The 23,709-nt window shown below is 43.4% G+C and overlaps 1 protein-coding gene across 3 annotated transcripts in view; it reads right to left on the bottom strand.

Annotated features, from left to right (window-relative positions):
- Positions 1 to 23,709, bottom strand: part of sorcs2 (sortilin-related VPS10 domain containing receptor 2) — a 1,110,317-nt gene that overhangs the window by 292,261 nt on the left and 794,347 nt on the right. For all 3 annotated transcript variants that reach the window (XM_049568808.1, XM_049568804.1, XM_049568807.1), the window contains exon 6: positions 11 to 75. In XM_049568808.1, the coding sequence (XP_049424765.1) occupies positions 11 to 75 (65 nt within the window). The remainder of the gene's footprint in view (positions 1 to 10; positions 76 to 23,709) is intronic.

The raw sequence follows: 23,709 nt of genomic DNA, 5'->3' as shown, positions 1-23,709 counted from the left end.
ATCACTGTACCTCCACTTGTATCTTGCATTTCCATGTGCACCAGATCAGGGTCCACATCCACACCAGATACTGACCTAGATCACAGAGGAGACTTACATTAATCAATGGCATTTCTGACTGAGGACAGTACATTTAATCATTTATCAATCAATTAATTAGACTTGAAACCACATAACACCAACTTTAGATTTTAGACAAGAAAGTACATTCAAAAAACTAAATCTTACATGCAATTGGTCTCATTTTAGCCCAGTATTCTTAGGAATTATGTTCACATCAGAGGATTTTGAACCTCAGGATTTACCTCCAATGCCAACATTCAGTGCCCTTTATGTAGTGAACATAATCTGAATAAGTAATGGATGTAGCCCCTAGCCCCTTTTACACTGCCAGATTTTCCACTAATGTTGGGCCATTTTGCCGGCAAGCTGTGAGCATTTAGACACACAGAGCCGGGTTGGCGAGTTGATCTGAGGTGCCAAATTTTCCGCCTCGTAGGGTAGACATATTGGCAGAACCCTTTTAGTTTAAACAGACCAAGGTGGCCTTCTGCAATGGGAGGAGCGGTTGAAGACTTGTGGGAGGAGCTGTTGATGACGCCGCATGTGCGAGCCACTGGCGGTGGATAAACAGGAAACAGCTGATATCAGGAATTAGTGAGCAGCTAGTAGCAAGAGGGAAACGCAAACCTGACAGACACTGTAAAGGTGAGCAACTGGGGAGACAAGGAATTGCGCAGCCTCCTTGCCCTCACAAACGAAGATGAAGGACGGGCCAACTTATGAGAGAATCACCGGAGGACTGAGCAGCCGCGGCTTCCCTCCAACGTCACTGTTTACGTCACACGCTGAGTTACACATTTTGTTACTTGCTCACGCCCCCATTGCTCCGAAAAAGGCGCATTTTGTATGAACCAAAGTAAGTAGGCGGCATTTTGCTGCACTCCCCGATTTTGCATTTATACTGCCAATGCTGAAAAAAAACTGATTGGGCCTTCCTGCAAATTTGAACAGTTCCTATCTAAAAAGGGGTTCTGTGACATCGCCTACTGGTTTGTGGACTGCTGTTCTGTAGCCTCAAGTACAGCATTTTGGCCATCGCCATCTTGACAATATTTGGATGAGAGGGTGGAGCTGGTGAGGAACGAGGGGTGGATCTGACTGACGGAATGTAGCGATGCCTCACAGACAGCCTGTCACTCAAGTGGCGCCGCCCTTATATATGCTTAAACTTTTGCCTTAATAAATGTAACAGGTGAGTTATGTAACAATTCACCCCCCATACAGTTGTCATGAATGAGACCAAAACTATTCTTTATACTAGGCTATAAACACGTTAATTTCTGCTACAAAGCCAGGCATTTTCTTATGAAGGTCTATAAGTATATCCTCTGCTTTGGAGCCAGCCTCCAGCTAAGTGGCCATTTGAGGAGCTGCAGTTTTTGGTATTTCTGCATGGGCTTCATTTTTCAGCCTTAGAGGTTGCTGCTTGGTAGTAAAACCAACAGTCAGGGTGGATGACAGGTTGGTAAATGTCATATGGTAGATATTGTAGGAAAAAAAATTGTAAAAGCTGCATTGACAAAAAAACAACAACAAAACAACAACAACAACTGGGAGCTTTGCAGGATCATCCAATGTCAACTTGCTTGTCTGGGTATACACTTTCAATATTTCAATATTTAGTCTTCAGTGCTGCTCTGGGTTTTTATATCTTGTCATCTCCTTTACAGGGCCTTGCTCATTATTTACCAAAAATATATCTGTCAAAACAAATATCTGAAAATCTGAAATCAATTGAGAGGGCACTTTTGTAAATGCTGGTTATGTTAAAAATTCAATGAAAAAAGTAAAAAAAAAAAAAATCAGACATATCAATTTCACCACACTGGCACATTGTTATTTGATAAATGAAAATTTTAAAACTGAATATTAGGCTTAAATGTACAGTGAAGAAATCCTAGGTTGCAGTATACAAGTACACATGTATATGATTTAGTCCACTGTGATTAGACAGGTACCTCAGTAAATACGCACAGCTCAGCTCTCCTTGTAAAGAGCACTCAGATGTACTCTGTCTTGCCTAATATGCTTAAATTTCTCCAGAACTATAATCCCGCTTTTCCTCCCTCAAAGCCCACTGACATACACTACCATACGCTCGCTCTGTGTGCCCCTCATTTTATCTGATTACAAGGGCACAGTGCAGCCTGTGACAGTCCCCAGCCCAGTAAAGAAAGAGTGGACAATTAAACCTTGTTACTTTGCCTATAAAGAGACATTATGTGCAATTAGCCGATCGTGGGGGGGGTGCAAAGGAGACAAGATGGATTATAGGAAGTGCTACAGGAACATGGTTCAGTGTTAAGTGATCTGTATGAGCAGATTACCTACAGCTTTATTAAAATCATTATGAACATTATGAAAATAATACTGACGCGACAAGGATCAGTTAAATGAACATGATATTAACAATATAAAGGAGTCAGTTTAGTATTGTTGTTAACACTCTAGCAACCTGTAACTTCCATTCCTACCACAGTGACCTGACATTGGCTATGGTTACATGATGGCTTCTCATTCAGAATGAAATAGATCTGAATGAAATCATTCAGAATTAAAGTTTTTCCAGGTAGTTTACATGGGAAATATTCATTTGGAATGAGGGTTTACACGGGAGATCGGTTTAATCGCCTTTATTCGGGTCTGTGCATGGTGCACAGACATGGGGCAGGGCAGGTTTCTGATTGGATGGGGGCGGGGCGGATGTTAAGTGTTTACGTTTACTGGAAGAAAACACTCTTGTTATCCTCGCTCCGGATAACAAGATGCTTGACAACACCGTTCTTAGTGCTTTTTTCAGGCTTGTTTTGCTTATATTCTTGAAGCAGCAGTACGACAACAACCTTGTTCTGCTAATGCTTAATCTGTTGAGGAGGAGAAGGGAGGTAGAAGGTCGAAGAAGGGAGATAGAAGACCGTGCTTTGGCATATGGAAACCAGTGAGTGCAACGAGTCCGACTCCTCTATCTCAGCCCGTGGCTATGTGCGCTACATCATCGCGCCAGAAGGGCAAGGAAACGAGCATGCGCAGAAAGAACGGAATGGCTGGAATCGGGTAGGAGGTGTATACTAGACAGAAAAATTCTTCCAATCGGGTTCTGAAAAGCAATATTCCACCCCTGTGCACCCGATTAGATTTTTTTTCGGGTTGTCTGTTTTCATTCGGGTTGAGGTGTTTACAAGGAGCATTTCTATTCGGGTAGGGCTTCCAACCCGAATGTAAAAAGAATACATGGCTCCATGTAAATGCATGTATTGAGAACTGGGATTAGATTGATTTGATTTTCAGGCCACTGACAATAAAAAGACACGATGTGCTGAATGATGAACCCCACTTGATTATGAGTAACCTATTAGCATAGGCAATGCCCCCTAAACACTATGTAAGGGCAGGCATGGTGCTGTGACACATGCCCAAGACTTGGAAAGATGTCACCAAAAAAGGCTGTAAAAAGGAGAACTTCAGCAGTATTGAAATCAATAAACGGTTAAATAAACTTAAACAAAGTAAGTGTGGTTTTCCAATGTCTGTACTGGTGTTACAGGAAAATCAAAAACCCAGCAATGACAATATATTTCTCGTGTCAGCAGCAGTGATGGAGGAAGTATTCAGATCCTTTATCTGAGTAAAAGTTTAACCACACTGTTAAAACACTGTTATTAATAAAAGCCCTGCATAACGATGTTACTTTAGTATAAGAATGTAAGTACAATGAGGAAAATGTATTGACATATTAAAAGTAAAAGTACTTATGCATAAAATAAGAATAATTAAAATAATGAAAGGAAAAGCAGCAAGTCCTCATATTTGAGAAGCTGGAACCATTAAATGTTTCTGCATGAAAACAACTTAAAGGATTACCAGAACAGTTGCCAATTAATTTTCTCATAAAATCAAAAATTGTTTGAGCTGCACTTGTATATTTTTGTATCATTTGTGTGCAGAAATCTCAATTTGTAAAATAACTAGAACTAAAGTTATCAAATAATTGTAGTGGAGTAAAAAATACAATGTTTCCCTTTTAAGTGTAGTGGAGTAGAAGTAAAATGTTACATGAGATTAAAATACTTAAGTAATGTAAAAGTACCTCAAATTTGTATTCTAGTACAGTACATGAGCAAATGTACTTAGTTACATTCCACCACTGAAATTCTCAGATTTAAAATGTATGAGTTTCCTCATGTGGGGTAACAATTTGTGGTCAGTGAAAACAAGATGTTCATCATGTTCAAATTGTGGACATGAACAAAAATAAGAGGAAATTTGTTTGAACATTGTTTCTAGCATGAGGCACATGGTGTGGCAGAATAAGATCTGTTTATTTAACCCACATTTAAAAAAGAAAAGAAGAAAAGGAAGTGCACACTGTACATCATTTCCAGTAGTGCTGTGTAGTGTTTTCTGTGTTGTGTAGAGTGGAGTTACTAATGACTGTGTGCATCATATCCAGGGGATAATGTCAGTAAATTTGAGTAAAATACAAACTTCACCTATCCAGTGCAGATGTACAGCATGAAACACAGACACAGGGGCATAACTTCTAAATCATATTAGGTATCCTGGTAATATTATTCCTGAGTCAATAGGGCTTCAGGCTGTGATTTTGAGAAGGATAAGGATGACAGTACCATTAAATACAGGAGAGTGAAATCAGAAAAATCCATGATTGCATTCGGCACAAAACTTAAAAGAGGTTTATAGTGAATGTCAATATGACAAAAATAGTCCAATAAAACAGTTCAACATGAAGTGGAAGTAAATGGATTGGTTGGATCAAAAAAGGACAACAAAATACCTAAAAAAAAAAAAAAAAGAAATACACTATATACACAACCATGAGGGAACAGGACCACAGAGTGTATTTTTGCCTGAAAAATGATTGAAACAATAAATTGATGAAAAAAAATCTGTAATACAAATGTAATTGTGATTAAAAAAAAAATGATACAACATAAAGTACAAAATCTGGGAGGGCAGAAAATTGCCACCTTCCTACTGTTGTTTAAACAGAATGCGCCTTTTTCAGGGCAATGGGGGCGTGAGCAAGTAACAAAACGTGTAGCTCAGTGTGTGGAGTAAACAGTGACATGGGAGGGAAGCTGTGGCTAGATAGACGGTGGTAGTCAGACGGCGATTCTCTCGTAAATCAGCCCGTCCTTCACCGTCCCCGCCATCTGACGGTTAATGCCCTCTTCGTTTGCGAGGACAAGGAGGGCGTGCAATTCCTTGTCTCCCCAGTTGCTCATCTTTACAGTGTCTGTCAGGTTTGCGTTTCCCTCTTGCTACTAGCTGCACGCTAATTCCTGATATCAGCTGTTTCCTGTTTATCCACCGCCAGTGGCTCGCACGTGCAGCATCATCAACAGCTCCTTCCACAGGTCTTCAACACCCGCTCCTGTTGCAGAAGGCTGCCCCGGTCTGTTTAAATTGAAAGGGTTCCGCCGATATGACTACCCTCTGAGACGGAAAATTGGTACCTCAGATCATCCTTTCCGCCTCTGCGTGTATAAACGTTTGCAGCTGGCCAGCAAATCAGCTCAACAGTCGTGGAAAAATCTGGCAGTTTAAAAGGGGCTTTTGTGTCTCTGCTGTGGGCGTTGCAGCTCCCTCACTCTCCCAGGTTCCTGATTTGATTCGTTCATCTCACCTGGGCCCTATTTCAGCAAGCAGGATTAGTGAAAACTCTGAGTATGTAAGGCCTGAGATGAGGGAAACTCTGATTTTTCCATTTCACAAAGCCAGTTCAGCAAAACCGTGAGTCAGTTACTATGGCAACTAGTGTTGCATGGTATACCGGTACTAAAATAGTACCGCGGTACTAGAGTACTCCAAACGGATACTGCATTTGGAAAATACCAGTACTTTGAAATTGATTCAATTAATTAATTTAGTTAATTTATTTTACTCAATTATGCACACAAACGCCTTTCTTGTTCCTGTTGGAGCACAGATTGCACAAGTGTGTATGACAACACCTGTATCAACATTCGCAGCTGGCGCACGTGAAAAAAGACAAGAAAAAGTCTGCCTCGCAAAGGGAGACAACACAAGACAACACAAACTTGGTGGAACATTTGAGTTAGCAAACCGTGATGTCTGTACCAAGGTACTGACCGAACCATGATGATTTTGGTACCGTTACACCCCTACTGTTTATTGTTCTAAAGGTTTGTATCCAAAAGGACTTTTCCTTAGGAAAAGTACCAAAGAGTATCGAAAAGTATCGAAATTCATATTGGTATTGGTATCGAAACAAAGATTTTGGTATTGTGACAACACTAATGGCAACATACTCTATGAAGCGAACCTGTTGGCTCGCGGGTTTGCTTCATCTAAGCCTGAAGCTGACCGGCCACTGAGCATATAGCAGGAAGGAGAAACATTGCGTGTCATTTTGTAAAGGTACAATTTATTCAGGGGCTGTTCCATAAGGAGATGGTGATTAAACCCCATTTAGATGTCTTCCCAGAGCAGTGCCTATATGAAGGACACAATTACACCTCACACTCTATAATTTACCTTAACAGTGTGTTCCACCCAGATATATCAAATATTACCCATTGTAGATTTTCATTATCATCGGAGCAAATTTTATGAATTGCCCTTTGATTCTTCGGCAACAGCAGTTTTCTTTATAACATCAGAGACACTGAACACATCAGCAAGGCAATGGTTTGTCTGAAAAGACTTGCCCATTTTTATGGTTTTCCCTGGGCATGAATGAAAATGGGATCATCAAAGAGGAATTTCACAGAACTGCAGGGTTGTCATAGTGAGGTGGCTTAAGACCAGATTTTAGAAGAATGTGGACAGGTCGGACAAAAGCACCAAATTTTTTCCACATGTTCTCCATCACCATAGCTTTCAATTTTTGATGGGAGCCACCTCATCAGGATGGCGGATGGTGGCCATCTTGGATTTAAAAGTTGGCAGTCATGTAAAATGTATAAGTGTCAATATCTTGCTTTCCTAGTCAGTTAGAAGGTCAATCTTGGTGTCAAAATATACATTTTCTGGGACAAGCAGGGCTGGATCGGCCATAGGCCATACCAGGCAATGTCCGGTGGGCCGTTGGCATATTTTGGGCTGGCACAATCGTAATTTACTCAATGTAATTATGTAGATATTTTTTAATGGCCGCTCCGGCCTTTAAAGCACAAAAAACGTCCCATTGGTTATTTTTCCACACTGACACTGGGCTGGTCCAATGAAATCTCTCAGCTCTTCCTCCTTGGCCTGCCCCCTCCCCACTCATTTTCTGAGTTCTCCTGAGTTCGCGTAGCTGGCTGTTGGCCTTGTGCATAGTGGTGGAGTGTGTAGCCTACTAATGTACACTGACTGATGGACAAACCACCAAGGTGCAAGGGAGGTGCAGAGAAAAGGCACAAGAATCTCCAGGCAGATGCAGCCAAATGCTCTAAAATATCTGACATGTTTACTGTAAGATCTGGTGCAGTGGGGCCATCCGCACCAAGTGCAGTACAGCCTGTTGCACCAAACATAAATGTGGACCTGCAAGAGAGTAGTTCAGGAGAAGAGGTGGCTGCTGGTGAAGATGATTCAGAGAAGGAGGAGGAGGGACAGAAAGATATGGCCCAGGGACAGATTGAGGAGAACAGAGTAGCCACTGCCGGCCCAGTAAGGAGTAATATCAGCAGAATGAATGAGGGACTCTTTCATGTAGGGAGGGAGATTGCAGATTCTTTGTGTGCGTCCTTATAAGGGTGTCCACCTGTCCCGCTTTTCGCATTTGAGCATTTGCCTGCCCCCTAGTCTTGGTACTCTCTTCCAGGGCACGTAGGGTACTACTGAGATTTATATAAATTTTAGTGACAGTGTAGTGTGTGCATATAGTATTTCACCAATCATAGTGGGCCGCCATGGCAAAAAATGCCAGGGCAATTTTTTTGTCCCAGTCCAGCCCTGGGGACAAGGAACACATTCAAGCTATTGAGAATACCACTAGATGATTATTTGTGCCAAGACCAAATAAACATGTTTATTCTGGCAATATGCCATATAAATGTATACTTAATAACAGGCATGAATTGAATTGAACTTTGTTATCTTCACTTTCTAAGACAAAGTATATTCAAATTAGGTCACATGTACAACTGCAAAGACCAGTGCAATTCCAGTGTGCCTGTTTACATGAGCACCTTACCCTATAACCACTTTTACAACTGCAACAGCTGTGTGAGAGTGGGCAGTCATCTGGCACATTGTGTAGAGATGAGTGGTAGGCTGACCAGGCCACAATGTTTCCCTCGTCTAGCTCATCCTTTTCGATCAGCTTGAGTGAATACTTGAGCCAACATTTCTCTTTCATCTGTGCTCTATTCAGGTGCCCCTCAAAAGCTTTAATTGGATTGGGTGTATTGGAAACAGCCACACTGGCCCTCTTGAGTGCAACCGCCGGCCCAGTGGTGAAGTTGTCAGGCAATCAATGATTCTTTTTTTGTTTCTGGTGAAGGCATGCCTATTCCATCCTGCAAGTGTCCCACATTGGACTTGGAGGGGAAATGAAAAAGACTGATACCTGCGCCATGGAAGGTTGTGGTAGTTAGCTGTGGTCGTTGATGGGTTATGGTCAAGGTTGTCTTGGGTACTCACAGTGAAGAACCCTTTATGTAGTTGAGCAGGACACAAAACACTACTCTTCGCAATGTTCTCACAGACAGCAGCAGCCAGCTGATTCTCCAGTTCCATAACCCGATCATAGCTTACACTGAGGCCCAGCTCATACAGCTTTGCAATCAATTTCTTTGACCTGGTCTGCGTGTGCACACTTAATCCCATGTAAAGGGGCAAGGATGGTTCATACTCCAATGAATGTCGAGATTTGTTAGTTGGGGCCCTCTTCTTACAGTTATACAGGATGGTCTGTGAGATAATGAAGCAGGCCTGGGAGTCATAAGGCCCGTTTTCACTGAAGAAGCTCCTGGTACTATTTGGGGGGCAGGAAATACTACAGGAACGTCCTCTTGCCCGGCCCTCTCAACCGCCGTGTCTCCACTGAGAGGGCTGAGTAGGAAGGAGGTTCCTGTAAAGTTACCGGGCTCTGGATGTGACGTAATCATTGCGTGACCATTTTGACCGGGGCGACGTAGGGGCGTAGGGACATAGTTAGCTGTTAGCTGTTAGCGGTGTCTGTATTAACTCAATAACTCAATAAACGGTCCGTGAAAAAAATGTTTTTTCCAGCGAATGTCTTAGTTACAATATGATTGAGCTAACTGGAGCAGTTTCATGTTGTATCCGACAACGGGAGGCTTTTAACGGATGACGTCCTGATGTTAGCTTTGCTGCTGCTGTTAGCTGTCCCTGTCAGCTGCAGCCACTGATGCTTTCTAGACATCGTGATTTCCCAAAACTGAATAAATACCACACATAGCAACACAAAACTGCTTTGCTAGCTCAATCATGTTGTAACTAAGATATCCACTGGAAAAAAGTTTTTTTCATGGACCATATATTGAGTTACTGAGTTATTACAGACACCGCTAATGGCTAACAGCTAATGGTTAGCCCAGCTAATCTACGATAACCATAGTAATTACAAAACTTTACATCCCGCCTTGAGTATATCCAATCAGCACCAAGTAATCCCCAAGCCCCAGCCAGGAGTCTCTCGGGGCCGTTCTAAGTACCTACTCTGAGGCAGGGACTTGTTTAGCCCCTGTAAAATTTCCGGAACTCTGTCCTTCGGGGGTGGTTCCTGTTGTGGAGACACGCACCAACGGCCACAGCCCCGTAAAATTACTTTGCTCTACAAAGGCTCTGGCCTGAATCTGTTTCACTTGTTTTTGACTGTAAGAGGAATCTTGGCAGTGCCTTGATGGCGGACATTGTCGATTTCGTAGTCCAATCAAGCAAGCCACGTGATATTTTGCTTCAAGTGCAATGAGGTCACCACCCGCAATTCTGCTCAGTAATTCAGTATCTTTCAGGTCTGTGGCCATAACCCTGACATTTGCATCTGCCTTAAAAGTCATGTACTCATGAAGATGTCCATCAGACTCTCTGCAAAACAAACATGTGCTCTTGTCCAGGGGCTCACGTTGCTGAGGTCATTTCCCATCTGCAGCGTGGGTGTCAGAAGATCCAGAGCTCACCCTCTTCTGTGCTCTTTCCAGTTTGTTTACATTTAATTTTGAGTGACAAGATTTATGTCACTGTGCTCGATGCCTGACAAACTTGTGCACATTAACTCTGTCCACGTTAACTGTCACTAACTCGGCTTCTTCTCCGGAGCCTTTGTGCTCCACTGTCTCTCAGATTAACTCGTATCGCAATGGTGCCTGGACAGCGTGACGTGTGTGGTTGTGCTGCTGCCGTGGTCCCGCCAGATGCCTCCTGCTGCTGCTGCTGCCATCATTAGTCATTAGTCATACTTCTTCTGTTATTATACACATATGATTATTGTCACACATGTATACTGCCAGGTATTAATACATACTTTCAACATATTGTACCACAGTAACCAGAACTATAACTATAATATTATTACTTTCATTAATGTTGTTGTAAGCTACTGTCATTACCTGCATCTCTCTCTCTCTCTCTCTCTGTCTCTTTTTCTCTGTGTCATATGGATTACTGTTAATTTATTATGCTGATCTGTTCTGTACGACATCTATTGCACGTCTGTCCGTCCTGGAAGAGGGATCCCTCCTCAGTTGCTCTTCCTGAGGTTTCTACCGTTTTTTTTCCCCGTTAAAGGGGTTTTTTGGGGAGTTTTTCCTTATCCGCTGTGAGGGTCTTAAGGACAGAGGGATGTCGTATGCTGTAAAGCCCTGTGAGGCAAATTGTGATTTGTGATACTGGGCTTTATAAATAAAATTGATTGATTGAATTGATTGATTAATGTCCTCTTCAAAAGTAAGTGGTACTGGCAGTTGATTCAGCTCCCTGAAAGCAGTCACCTTGTTCAGGAAAGATTTGTATGGTTCAGATAAGTCTCCAGGTCCCTGTGCATTTAAAGGGCATCACAGTGCTTCAGTGGTAGACTTTTGGCATACAGTACACAATGCCCAATCCATTATGTTCACGAGACTTCAGTCAAAGGCTGCAGCTGCTGTAACATACACAAATTAGAGGAATCTAGTTAGTTATTTACTGTCTGAAAGAAACCTTGCCCTGCTTTCTCCGCATTCACCTCCACTGACTGAACATCTCCATGGAATGCAGGGCTTGACCTTTTTCCCAAGGAGCACATGTGCTCCTAAGTTGAAAAAGTAGGAGCGCACAAAGAACTTTAGGTACACAATGTAAACTGATCAAATCATGTATTTTCCGTAATAAACGTGATGCAAATAGACATTTACAAGCACAATTATTTAATGAATTTGTATACAAAATGTACAGAAAGGTAAAATCATCAAGTTTTGAAAAAGTATTGCAATTTAATTTTGTCTTTAATGTTATTATCTTATATATATTATCTTTGCAATATGATTATCTTATATAATGTTATTACTATCCTAAAACATTCTCCAGGTCCTCTGAAACTCTGCAGGAATTAAGCCTCTTTTATACAGAGCTTTCGCGGCGCAGAGGACAGGATTTGGGGGAATACAGGCTCATTCAGGAGCTACAGCTCCATGGTGACCGCTTCCGGGTCTACTTCAGGCTCTTCTCTGTTATTGGACGTGCGGCACCGAGGTGTTGTCACAGCGCGTTGTGGTGAAATTAAAAAATTTCAATTCGAGCGCAGGTTGACGGCGCGTGCCACTCAGCTCGGCGTCAAAGCGGTGCGCTTTTGCGCCACAGTAGCACATACACAGTGAATGGGTTCGTTGGCGGAGGTCTGCGCTTTGCGCGCTCTGTGTGAAAAGGGCTTTATTTACACCCTGCCCAGCAGCGGTACCGTGGCGAACGGTCCCTAAAGGCCTCTACACATGATCAGCTGTAAAACCACTTTGCGCTGGTTGTCCCATTGTTTGTCTATGGAGAGGGCAACAACGCCTGACAAAGCAGCACCGCTACCCTTGGCGTCGCGCACCGCTCTGATTTTCCGCCCGAGCGCTGCACTCAGAGTTGAAATTATTTGAACTACGGGGAGAACAGAGCAGGCTTCCCCGGAGATCCACCCGGTCCATCTCCTCCACACTTTGACTTAGGCTATTTCCACGCTGCCGACAGTGGGACTTATATTCATTGTGCCGACAGTGGCTTGGAAAACCGCCCATAACCGTGTCACACGGGGAAGAGGGAAGAGGGAAGAGGGAAGGCGGAGGTTCCTCCAACATTTGCAGTTAGATTATCATATTTTTTTATTGACAAAAATATAGGCTGCTTCGGCTGATTTTTTCATGCGCACATGTGCCCCTAAATATTTTTTACAGTTTGCACACACCTATTTTTAGTCGCAAATGCGAGTGAAATGCTCGCACTGTCGAGCCCTGGAATGAACAAAAAAATGTCAGATTAATGTTATCGCTACCAATGCACAGAGTGACATGAGGTACGTAAATTAGAAAGTCTAGAGTTCTGATTCTGAGCTAGCAGCTAGTGAACATTATCAATGGCAACAACAACATATTTACAATACAATCAGACAGAGTTGTGCCAGCTAATTATGGTTAGCTAAATTCCTTTTAATATTACTGGCTTGTGGTGTCTTGAGTGGCCTGGCCTTGGATGCGCAACTGATGCAGGTACCGCACCATAAGGTGACATACTCTCTTATCCGGTGCCAGAAGTATTGGGTCTGCAGCCAAGCTACAGTGCGCTCCACCCCAAAATGTCCACCAACCTGCCCCTCGTGCATCTGTCTAATGACATCAGGCCGGAAGACACGAGGCAGCACAACATGTAGGTAGTACTGGGTGCCATCCAGGCATTAGAAACGCCTAACCAGTTTTCCATCTCAAATGTAGAGTTGCTTCCACTGGCTCCAGCATATCTTTGTGGCTGGGCTGCATGGTGAGACTGTTAGCCATGGGGGCTGCTCTCCTCTGGCCTCCATCCACATCTTGATAGGTGCAATGTCAGGATCAGCTTTCTGGGCCTGTTGCAGTTCCTCTGGGGACCAGCCGCAAAAGAGACCAGTTTCCAGCTTGGTCTTAGTCAGGTAAATTCTCTCTGGGAGCTTTGAGAAGTAAAAGTCAGCAGATGAAACTCAATACCCACATGATCTGAACTCTGAACTGTCGATACGGTGCAATACTTACCCTTTCATAAGCTAATATAACAAGTGCAATATCTCACTTCCTTCATTATTTATTCCAGACACTCTAAATTATTTTTTTATACTCTCTGACTGAATGATGTGTGTGTGTGTGTGTGTGTGTGTGTGTGTGTGTGCGTGCGTGCGCACTCTCCTTGTTTTTATATGTTTTATGTTATTCTGTTTTTTACTCTAATGCACCTTACAGAAGTAGCAAGCACAATTTTGTTGTATAGGTGTCATGACAATTAAGACTATCTTATCGTGTCTCATCTTAAAAACTTCATCTACCTCCACTAGACTCTTGGTTGCGGGAGCAGTGTGTCCCTCTACCCCTACTGGACTCAGCATCCTCCAGTCGATTTCAGAGTTCCACTCACACTGCACCGCCTGATGACTGAAGTTCACTGGATATAAGGAGGAGTTTGGCAGATTACATGGACAAGACTGGCGGCGGGGCTCCTGGACAAGCTGCCTGTGTTGCTATGCAACCGGCCGGGGCAATGAATGATCTCAAAGATGTACTCACCAAGTCTCTCGAGCCACCTAGCAAGCTATCCCTCAGGCTCTTACATTTTAGTTAACCACCGAAGGCTGCTGTGGTCAGTACGAACAATGAAAGGCTGCACCAGGAGGTACTGCCAGAACTGTGCAGTGAATTCCACCATGGCTAGCAGCTCTCACCGTGTTGTGCAGTAGTTCTTCTCAGCTTTGGACAATTTGCGACTGCCATAGGCCAGTACACACTCTCTGCCTTCCTGAACTTGTGAGAGGATGGCACCAATACCAACATCACTCGCATGAGTGTCAAGTATCATGTCACCTTGGTCGAGTGGATACCCAGGATGGGTGCAGCAGTTAGCAGGTGCTGGAGTTCATTGAATGCCCACTGGCAATCCTCAGTCCAATGAAACTATGTTTCTTTGTTAGGGCATGGGGGGGCTTTGCTTTGGAGGCAAAGTCTTTCACAAACCTCTGATAGTACGATGCAAGGCAGAGGAATCGACGGACCTTGGAGCAATGTGGGCGTTGGCCAATCCTGCACCTTCTGGACTTTTCTGGGGTTGGTGGCCACACCATCCTCTGAGACAATGTGGCCCAGGTAGGTTACTTGGTGGCAGAAGAGGCAGCATTTACTAGGTTTTAGTTTTAGGTTGGACTGCTGCAATCTGTTGAAACCCTGGCCCAGCCGCTCCAGCATCTCTAAGATGTCTTTGCCCAGCCTATGATGTTGTCCAGTAAGACCAGACATGTCTCCCACTGCGTGCCAGCTAGGATGCGGTCCATCAGTCGCTGGAATGCTTGCCAGTAGCCGGAGGCCAGGTCTGCTGAACCACTTGGCAGTAAAGAGGGTGTCCAGTGTGTCTTGGATGCAGGGCAGCGGGTATGCATCTTTAATGGTGTGGTCATTCAGGGCCCTGTAGTCTATACAGAGGAGGTACATCTCATCTTTTTTATGTACCATCACTATAGGCGATGCCCAGCTGCTATGGCTGCTGCAGGCTAGCCTCGCCTCCAGGGTCTGTTGTACCTGTTGGATTGGCATTCTGTTGTTTTTCCCATGCCATCTGGTGTGGTGGTTGCTTGACTGAGGCACCCGGCCATGTTATGATGTCGTGCTGCACCAGGCTGGTGCGGCCAAGGTCTTTGGGGCCAGTGGAAAACACACTGCCATAGGTACACAGCAGCTGTGCTAGCTGAAGCTACTCCTCCGCTGTAAGATCAGTGGAGCTCTGGGTATAGAGCTCCTGCAGGTGCTGTGGAACACTGGGGAGCTGCTGACAGTCTGTTCAGGCTTAGCTGTGGTCTCTGTGGGCTGCAGGACTTTGGCAGGCTGGAGGAAACCTGCTACCTGCTCATTGATGGTGAACCATGTGCTGTTGTGTAAGTAAGATAAATAACACAAGGCTATTTAGTTTGTTTAATAAAAAGACAATGTATAGACCTGTTGTTTAGGAAAGGTAACCTTAAATGACTTCTGCTGTGATCTGGCGCTATAGAGAAAATCAAATTAAATAAAATTAACTTGACCTTCAGGGTGGGCTGGGGTTGCTGTAATATGATGGTAGGGCAAACACTGCTGTTTCACACTTTGTGGCTGTATTGAAACAGTTATCTGAACATTGTGAATTTGGACTTGCACTAAATGACACCATACGTGACAGACTTATGTGTGGTCTACGCAGCAAGGCTATTCAGAAACAGCTACTTCCCACTGAGCAAGCAACGTCTGTGGACGTGATATCAACTAGTCTTGGACGTCCACAGACGTTGCTTGCTCAGTGGGTTACTGTAGCTAATTTGAGACTGGAAAAAGCCATAGAGATTAGTACGTTAATGGAAATGGCTGCCCGTGAAGCACAACAGCTAAGTGCATCAACCCAAGTGCATCAGTTGTTCACTGGGTCCAAAAACAAGGCAGCAGCCAGCAAGCCATGCTACCGTTGTGGGAAATCAGGGCAACTGGCAGTGTTGGTGCTGGTGACTTAGACTGTAGAAACTGCGGTAAGACAGGTCATATCGAACGTGCCTGTACAACTAAAAAGTCTCAGACACAGACACACAGACAGCAAAGAGAGAAGAAGAAAAGTGGCTTCCATAGAAACAAGGAGAAACATGTGAATAAGATGGAACATCACCAGGATGAGCAGGATGATACTGAGTCAGATGATGAAGACACAGTGCACATTTTAGCTGTTGAGGATGGTGATGATGATGGATACTGGGTCACACCGATTTTGGAGAACCAACCAGTACGGATGCAGGTGGATACTGGCACACGTGTATTGATGGTATCAGAGGCTGTTTACAAGGAAAAACTGCCTCTGATACCATCGATACCTTACTCTTCGGAAATCCAAGTTGAAGTTAGGGACCTCCACAGGTGAGCCTGTTCCAGTGTTAGGAGTCGTGGATGTTACAGTGGATCACAACAGTCAGAAGAAGATGCTTCCACTGTACATCATCTCTGGGAATTGTCCAGTGCTGCTAGGGCGTAAACGGCTGAAAAGATCAGACTGAACTGGCATGAAGTATTCCTAATTGACGAGGGAAACACAAGGTCTCTGTAGCAGATTTTAAAGAAGCATGCCTACATTTTTGACGAAGACCCTGGCAGCATGAAGGACATATCAGTTAAGACAGTAAAACCAGGAAGTTCACCCAAGTGTCTAAAAGCTAGACCTGTTCTGCATGCCATCAAATCCAAGGTTGAGGCCAAAGTAGACAGGTTAGTGGAGAGCGGAGTGCTGGAACCTGTGAGCACAAGTGACTGGGCTACACCAATTGTTCCTGTCATGAAAAGGGATGGAACTCCAAGGATCTGTGGTGATTTCAAAGTCACTGTGAACCCTTTCTTGACTACAGAACAGTATCCACAACCCCTCATCGATGACCTCTTTTCAGGTTTGGCTGGAGGACAGAAGTTTAGTAAGTGTAAGAGTAATCTCAGGTGTACCTCCAGATGCACATGGACCCACAGTCACAAGAACTGCTGACTGTAGTGACACACAAGGGTCTGTACAGGTACCAGAGACTCCCTTTTGTGATTATCTCTGCTCCAGCACTTTTCCAAAGAGCAATGGACCAGATCTGAGTGGGCCCCTAGGTGTCCAGTGCTATTTGGATGACCTTCTCATCACATTACCTGATGAGCAGGTGCACTTAAGGAACCTGGATGCAACACTGTAAAGACTGGAATAATATGGTCTGAGAGCCCGGAAAGACAAATGTGAGTTTTTCCGACCGTCAGTTGAGTATTTGGGGTATGTGATCAACAGCACCGGCCTTCATAAGTGCCAAACCTTGCCAACAGGCTGAAACCACTGCATGAGTTGCTGAACAAGACCAAGCCATGGAAGTGGACAGACAAATGTGAAATGGCTTTCAAAGATGTGAAGACAACTCCCTCTCAATCTGAGGCCCTCGCCCATTTTGACCCCACATTGCCCTTTTAGCTAGCATGCGACGCCTCACCCTACGGTGTTGGGGAAGTGGTGTCGCACATCATGCCATCGGGTGAGGAGAGGCCAATCAAGAAGGCTGAGCAAAGCAGAAAGTAACTATGCACAGATTGAGCATGAAGCCTTGTCTATAGTGTTCGGTGTGAAGAAATTTCATCAGTATCTGTTCGGCAGAAAGTTCACACTATTGACAGACCATCGGCCTTTGACCTCTATCTTTGGTCCTCATACCGGCATTCTATCTCTTGCAGCCAGTCGTATGCAGAGATGGGCTCTGTTGCTGTCCGCTTGCCAGTATGAAATCAAGTACAGGAAGTCGGACCAACACAGGAACGACAAGCTAAAGCAAAGTTGTGGACAATCGCAGTTGGAGATAGGGTTCCCTAATGGAACTATACCAAAGGTGTGAAGTGGATGCATGCAAAAGTTTTTGCAAAAACAGGTCCTCTGTCATCTGTCATATACAGTTGAAACCAAGTCAAGGTGACTTTATTGGTACTCGTAGGTAGATTTGTTCTGCAGTAGCAGGAGAGGGCATCTAACATTACACACAGAAATTTAAAACACAGGACAGATACAGACAACAGTTAAAACAGCATAAAACACAGGCATGGACAGGTACTCACAGGCTCACTGATCAGGATTAAAAGCAGAATAAATAAGAACCACTAAAATGCCAATATAAAAACCTGTTAAGAGCATGATACAAAGGGACAATAATTAAGTAAGACCAGGTCGGGCTTCCGTTAAATAGAAATAAATAATGAGATAGACCTAAAAGTAAAGTGCACTAAGACATATTTAAAAGAGAAACAGCAGCAGGAGCAAAGCTGCTCCTATAACATCTTAACGTCTTAGATCTTGGGACTTTAAATCTCCATCCAGATGGCAGGAGCTGGAACTCACTCGCTAGCAGTGATGGGAATAACGGCGTTATAAATAAACGGCGTTAGTAACGGTGCTACTTTTTTCAGTAATGAGTAATCAAAAAAAGTTACTGTCTCCCCTGGTATAACGCCGTTAACGTTACTCACAACAAAATGCGGCATTACTCTGCTTTACTTGAGTTCATTGAAGCGGCTTTCACCCAAGTAAGCTCCTTCTCAGCGGAGCTCTAAAGTTTTTTTTCTTTGGCGAGGGCAGGTGAGGGGGAAGGGAGGGAGAGATAAGTGATGATCAGGGCTGCCCCTGACCAAACTGGGGCCCTAAGCGAAATTTTATTTGGAGGTCCCCATCCCAAATGTATCACAGGTACAAAATGAGCGTACAACAACTTGCCATTTAACTTGACAACCTTTACTGGCAATAACAAATGTACTGTAGATACAGTAGTTTGGCTGTGTGAGTCAAATAAATAAAAAATTCAACCTGAAATAAATAAATAAATAAATATTAAATAAAAATAACTTCAAACTGAAATAAATAAATAAACAAATTTGAGTCACAAACAGCCATCAATTACTCATCAAAAGAAAGTAACTTCCACCACCTCAATCCCCCACCCTTGATTAAACACTGAAAATAAAATAAAAGAGGGAGACAGGTTTTTCCTATTTAATCGTATTTTGTTATATTTCTCCCTCTCCACTCTCTGGAGGCGTCCGATCTCCCTCAGCCCTCCGCCTCTCCCACCTTAATTAAACACTGAAAACAGAAATAAAATACAGAGACATTCTTTGCTATTTTCATCTTATTTAACTATATTTCTCTCTCTTCCCTCTCTGGGAGCATCCAACTCCCGGCCCCGCACATACCCCCGAGGCTCGGGTCCTCCCCTCCGTGGAGGCCGCCCGCCCTCCCGTCCCCGCACACACTCCTGAGGCTCTTTTGGACGACATGTCGACAACTCTTCACCTGCTGCAGCTCTGCAAGTGCCTGCCAGCGCACCCCTCTGATTGTTCAGATGTCAAGTGCTGTCAATCATTGCAGTGACGCATGGGCGGTCAGGTCTCTTCTCTCCTTCCTCGAGCTGATTCTACGCGCGCCTCACAGCAGCGCATGTGCGCATCCATTGCGCATATGCGCAAATGCGTCCCCTCGCGCAAAATGTGGCCCCCCCATGGAAGATGAGGCCCTACGCACAGCGCGTGTTCTGTGTTTAGGGAGGGGCAGCCCTGGTGATGATGATTGGCTTAGGGAGAGTAAAATTTCATCATAATCAGAGGCAGAGTAGGGCAGGTATTCACAAGCACACAAGCAGGGTTGTCAGGTCCGCTTATTAGCCGTGACTTTGGGCTTGTTTTTTTAGTAAAGTTGCTTACAAATATTGGTAGTTGCGGGTTGCGTTTTTTGATGTTGTTTCTAAAGTGGGGTTGCTTATTTGGGCTTGCTCTCCAAACATCTCCTTTCTCTGTATATATCCGTCTAATAACTTATTTAAACGCATGATAATATGATGGACTACAGGATGTTTCCACAGCTCCGCTCCTTCCGCCCCTCTCCTACTCCGCATACACACAGGTGACGGTCAGTCAATGAGACTTTTCACATTTAAATTGCGCAATTAATGGATTAATCTTTAACTATTTTGCTAACAAGTTGGCGGAATATGGAAAGAATACAATAAAGATTTGTAGAAAGAGAGAGGATTAAAAGATTCAACTTCAAGAGGGGGACGATTCAAAGACAGTGTGCAGATTCAGATTCTGTGTGAAATATGTACTCATCATTCAGATCATGTTCAGCATACCAGCACTGTTACAGTGAAAGTAAAATGGCATGTTACGTGCAACTTCTTTCATTCCTTCATTTATCTATTTACTCTTTCTTCCATTAAGGGGGGTGTCCAAGTAATTTAACATATTTGAGCATTTTATAAAAAAAGTAATGCTATAGTTACTTTTCCAGGTAATTAGTTACTTTAATAGTGCAGTAACTCAGTTACTTTTTGGGTAAAGTAACGAGTAACTATAACTAATTACTTTCTTAAAGTAACATTCCCAATACTGCTCACTAGGGGATGGGAGTCATCATTAGAAATGGAGCTGGCCAGCTGCTGCAACTGCCTGGGATACAGCAACTGTAGGCAAAGCTGTGACTCCCGATCAGCCAACTAGCCTATCTAGTTGAGAGAGTTCCTTTCTTTTAAGGGAAGGTTTCCAAATCATGACACAAGTGAAAAAGATAAAAAGAGATTAAATAAAAGCATGATAAAAAAGTGTCATCATGGTTCTGTCATTGTGGAAACGGGACAACTTCCGCAGACAAAACAAACGCTGGTGTCCATTCCTGCTCACCGCTTCACAGTTTTCTTTCTAGTTTAGTGTGGAGTCAATGATAGTCCCGAGATATTTATAAGATTGCACTTGTTCAATAGTTTGTCCCTTGATAATAATGGCCTCAGGTGTATTGGCATTCTTTCTAAAATCAACGGCCATGTCTTTGGTCTTAGATATGTTGAGTTGTGGGTGTGAGTCCTCACACCACTTGACAACGTTGTCAATGACAGGGCCATGACTATTTTCATTTCCCTGAAGCAGGCTAACACGGAGGCAAAACAGAACGCAGCCAGCTTCCGTTTTTTTGTGCGACACTTCCGGTCCAGCACTCTTACCACTGTGTAAATGGGAATCGCCTTGTTGTTTACCTTGCTGAGTTTAGCTATATATATGTATCACATTTTTCACATCACTGTATCACCGTTTAGACTAATCTGATTTTTGTAAAGTCTGGAAACACAATGAACAAACATTACTATTTCTGTGTACACGTTTAGTAATTAACATGGTTATCGTAGATAAGCTGGGCTACCGTTAGCTGTTAGCCGTTAGCGGTGTCTGTAATAACTCAATAAACGGTCCGTGAAAAAAATATTTTTTCCAGTGGATGTCTTAGATACAACATGATTGAGCTAACTGGAGTAGTTTCATGTCGTATCCGACAACGGGAGGCTTTTAACGGATGACATCCTGATGTTAGCTTTGCTGCTAGTGTTAGCTGTCCCTGTCAGCTGCAGCCACTGATGCTTTGTAGACATCATGATTTCCCAAAACTGAATAAATACCACACATAGCAACACAAAACTGCTTTGCTAGTTCAATCATGTTGTAACGGCTGGATGGTTGATGTGTACATGCTGTTTCAGGTGCTATCAGAGCCGATCCGCGCATCACTATGGCTTAATGATCAACTCAGTCAATGAAAACAACCCATCCTGTGTTAGGAGTGTATGTCGCTGATAGAAAGAAAGAAAGAAAAGGAAAAAAAAAAAAAGATAGAAAAGCAGCGCACACCTCACATATTTATTTCTCACAGTTGCGCACACGTTTGGCTGGCATGCAGAAGCACCGTCTGTGTGTCTGTGCGTCGAGGGTGCGAGCCGCAGTTTCAGCTGCTCAGGTAGAGAGGCTGTGTAGCCCGGAGTGTTTTTTCGCTGATTCGGTTCTGCAGGTTCTCTGCTGGTACACTGGAGACGGGGATCAAGCAGTTTGTCTCACTCGGGATAGATTATGCTTTTTTGGTTGATAGTTTATGATTGACGTGCGATTTATTCGCGTTTAGAGGGAATAAATTTCCGTTATAACAGAAACGTGGGCACAGTTATGTATATAAAATACACAGACTAACTAACTAACTAACTAACTAACTAACTGATTGACTAACATAAACAACTGAAAACTGAAAAAAATTAGCTTGCACCGTTAGCTCCGGTAAGGGAAAGCATGGGGAAAGCGGCTGACCGGAAGTCACGCACAAAAAAACGGAAGTTGATCACTATTTACTTCCGTGTTTGAAAATAAGGTGGATAAAAGCACGGTTTCTCTGTGTGTGTGTGTGTGTGTGTGTGTGTGTGTGTCCGTGTGTGTGTGTGTGTCTGTCCCCTCCTGTCACCCTCTCGCGGGATTTCATGGGGCTCTGCCTGAGTGTGTGTGTGTGTGTGTGTGTGTGTGTCTGTCCCCTCCTGTCGCCCTCTTGTGGGATTTTGTGGGGTGGAAAGTTCTCTGATCTCACCAGAAGAGGAGGAAGATTCTCATGGACACTCATGGATACGCAGACCCACGCATGCTCCAATTATCATGATCATGGATACGCGGCATTGCCAGGAAACTCGCATTAACCACAGGCTAACGCATTATGGAACCTGCTTAGCATTGACCACACTGACATAGCATTGACCACACTGACATAGCATTATACCTTCAGTCATCGGAACCTGCGTTAAGGCTTTGTCTTGCCCTCACTCGCATAGCATTAGCTTCAGTCATCGGTACCTGCGTTAAAGCTTTTAGCGTCAGTGATCCCAACCTAATTTTCATTTTAAATTTCACCTTTCTCACTTTTTACTTTAATGAATTTCATCTTTGGAAATACCTTCCCATACATTTCCACACAATATCTGTTCACTCAGTTGACTGATAGTCCTGAGGGATTTCAGAAAAATGTGAAAGTGAGGAGCATTTGGGGGTAAAAGTTTAAGTTAAAGTTAAAGTTTTTGACCTTCTAATTTGCATTTCAAAATGGCCACCAAATTGCAAATCTCAGACATTTCTTGTACCGTGTTTTCCCAATATTTCTGTATGTAGGCTAGCAAAGATGAGAAAATTAAGTTTCTAGATCTATATTTTAGGTTCAGAGCAGAGATATATGGAGGCTAAATGACCATAAATACAATTTATACTTGTTAAAATGTGTTTACACACCTATTTTTAAGGGAAACAATAATAATAAATCCTCACATCCATTTATGTGCCTTTTTTATTTTGCTGATTTGTTTTCCTATTACTGTTACTACAGTAACCCATCAACATTTATTAGCCTACGAATAATCCCCTCAGAAAAGCAGCACCTGCAGTTCAGACAGTAGCAGCATTGTAAACATGCAGCAGACACAACAGACAATCCTCCTGCCAACATAAGATCTAACCTCAAAGAAAGTGCAAAATTACCAGACTTATCACTGTGATTAGTTACACATGTAATTAATGTAGCTAGCTACATAATGCCTGTGGATATTGTCATTTATCCAGGTCATAGTTATCTCAAGGCAATTGAATCGAACGCAACTGGACTTAGTTTTGTCTTAGAAGACGTTTCACCTATCCAAGAGGCTTCATCAGTTCATGCTTGTCTGACTAGGCTGGAACTAGTCTGACAAACTGGTGTGAAAAAACCCAGGTATTTAACCTCTGAGGAGGTCTTCACAAGGCCAATGATGTCATTGGTTCGTTAGTGCTCCAATGGTGTGAGAGTCTTGGCCTCGTCAGGGCAAGACTCAGCTGTCTATTTACACCTCAGGGAGAAAGTACACTCCTTTGAAGACAGCAATGTGCACATTTTAGACAGGGAAGACAGATGGTTTGAAAGAGGTGTAAAAGAAGCCATCTATGTGAAATTGTAAAAAAACATCTCTCAATAGAGGAGGAGGTCTACGACACCACCTATCCCCCACCCATAATGCTGTCCTTTCATCCTTGGAGATTTAACAGCTTAACCTCTAAAAACAATGGTCGTTCACAAATGGTCTTATGTGACTCTAATAACTCCAACGACCACCGTTGCAGCAGGAGTTTTCCA

Source organism: Epinephelus fuscoguttatus, linkage group LG23 (genome assembly GCF_011397635.1).
Source record: "Epinephelus fuscoguttatus linkage group LG23, E.fuscoguttatus.final_Chr_v1".
In the NCBI taxonomy this organism is placed as follows: domain Eukaryota; kingdom Metazoa; phylum Chordata; class Actinopteri; order Perciformes; family Serranidae; genus Epinephelus; species Epinephelus fuscoguttatus.
Note: the sequence above shows the minus strand (reverse complement) of the source record. Positions and strands in the feature narration are given on the sequence as shown.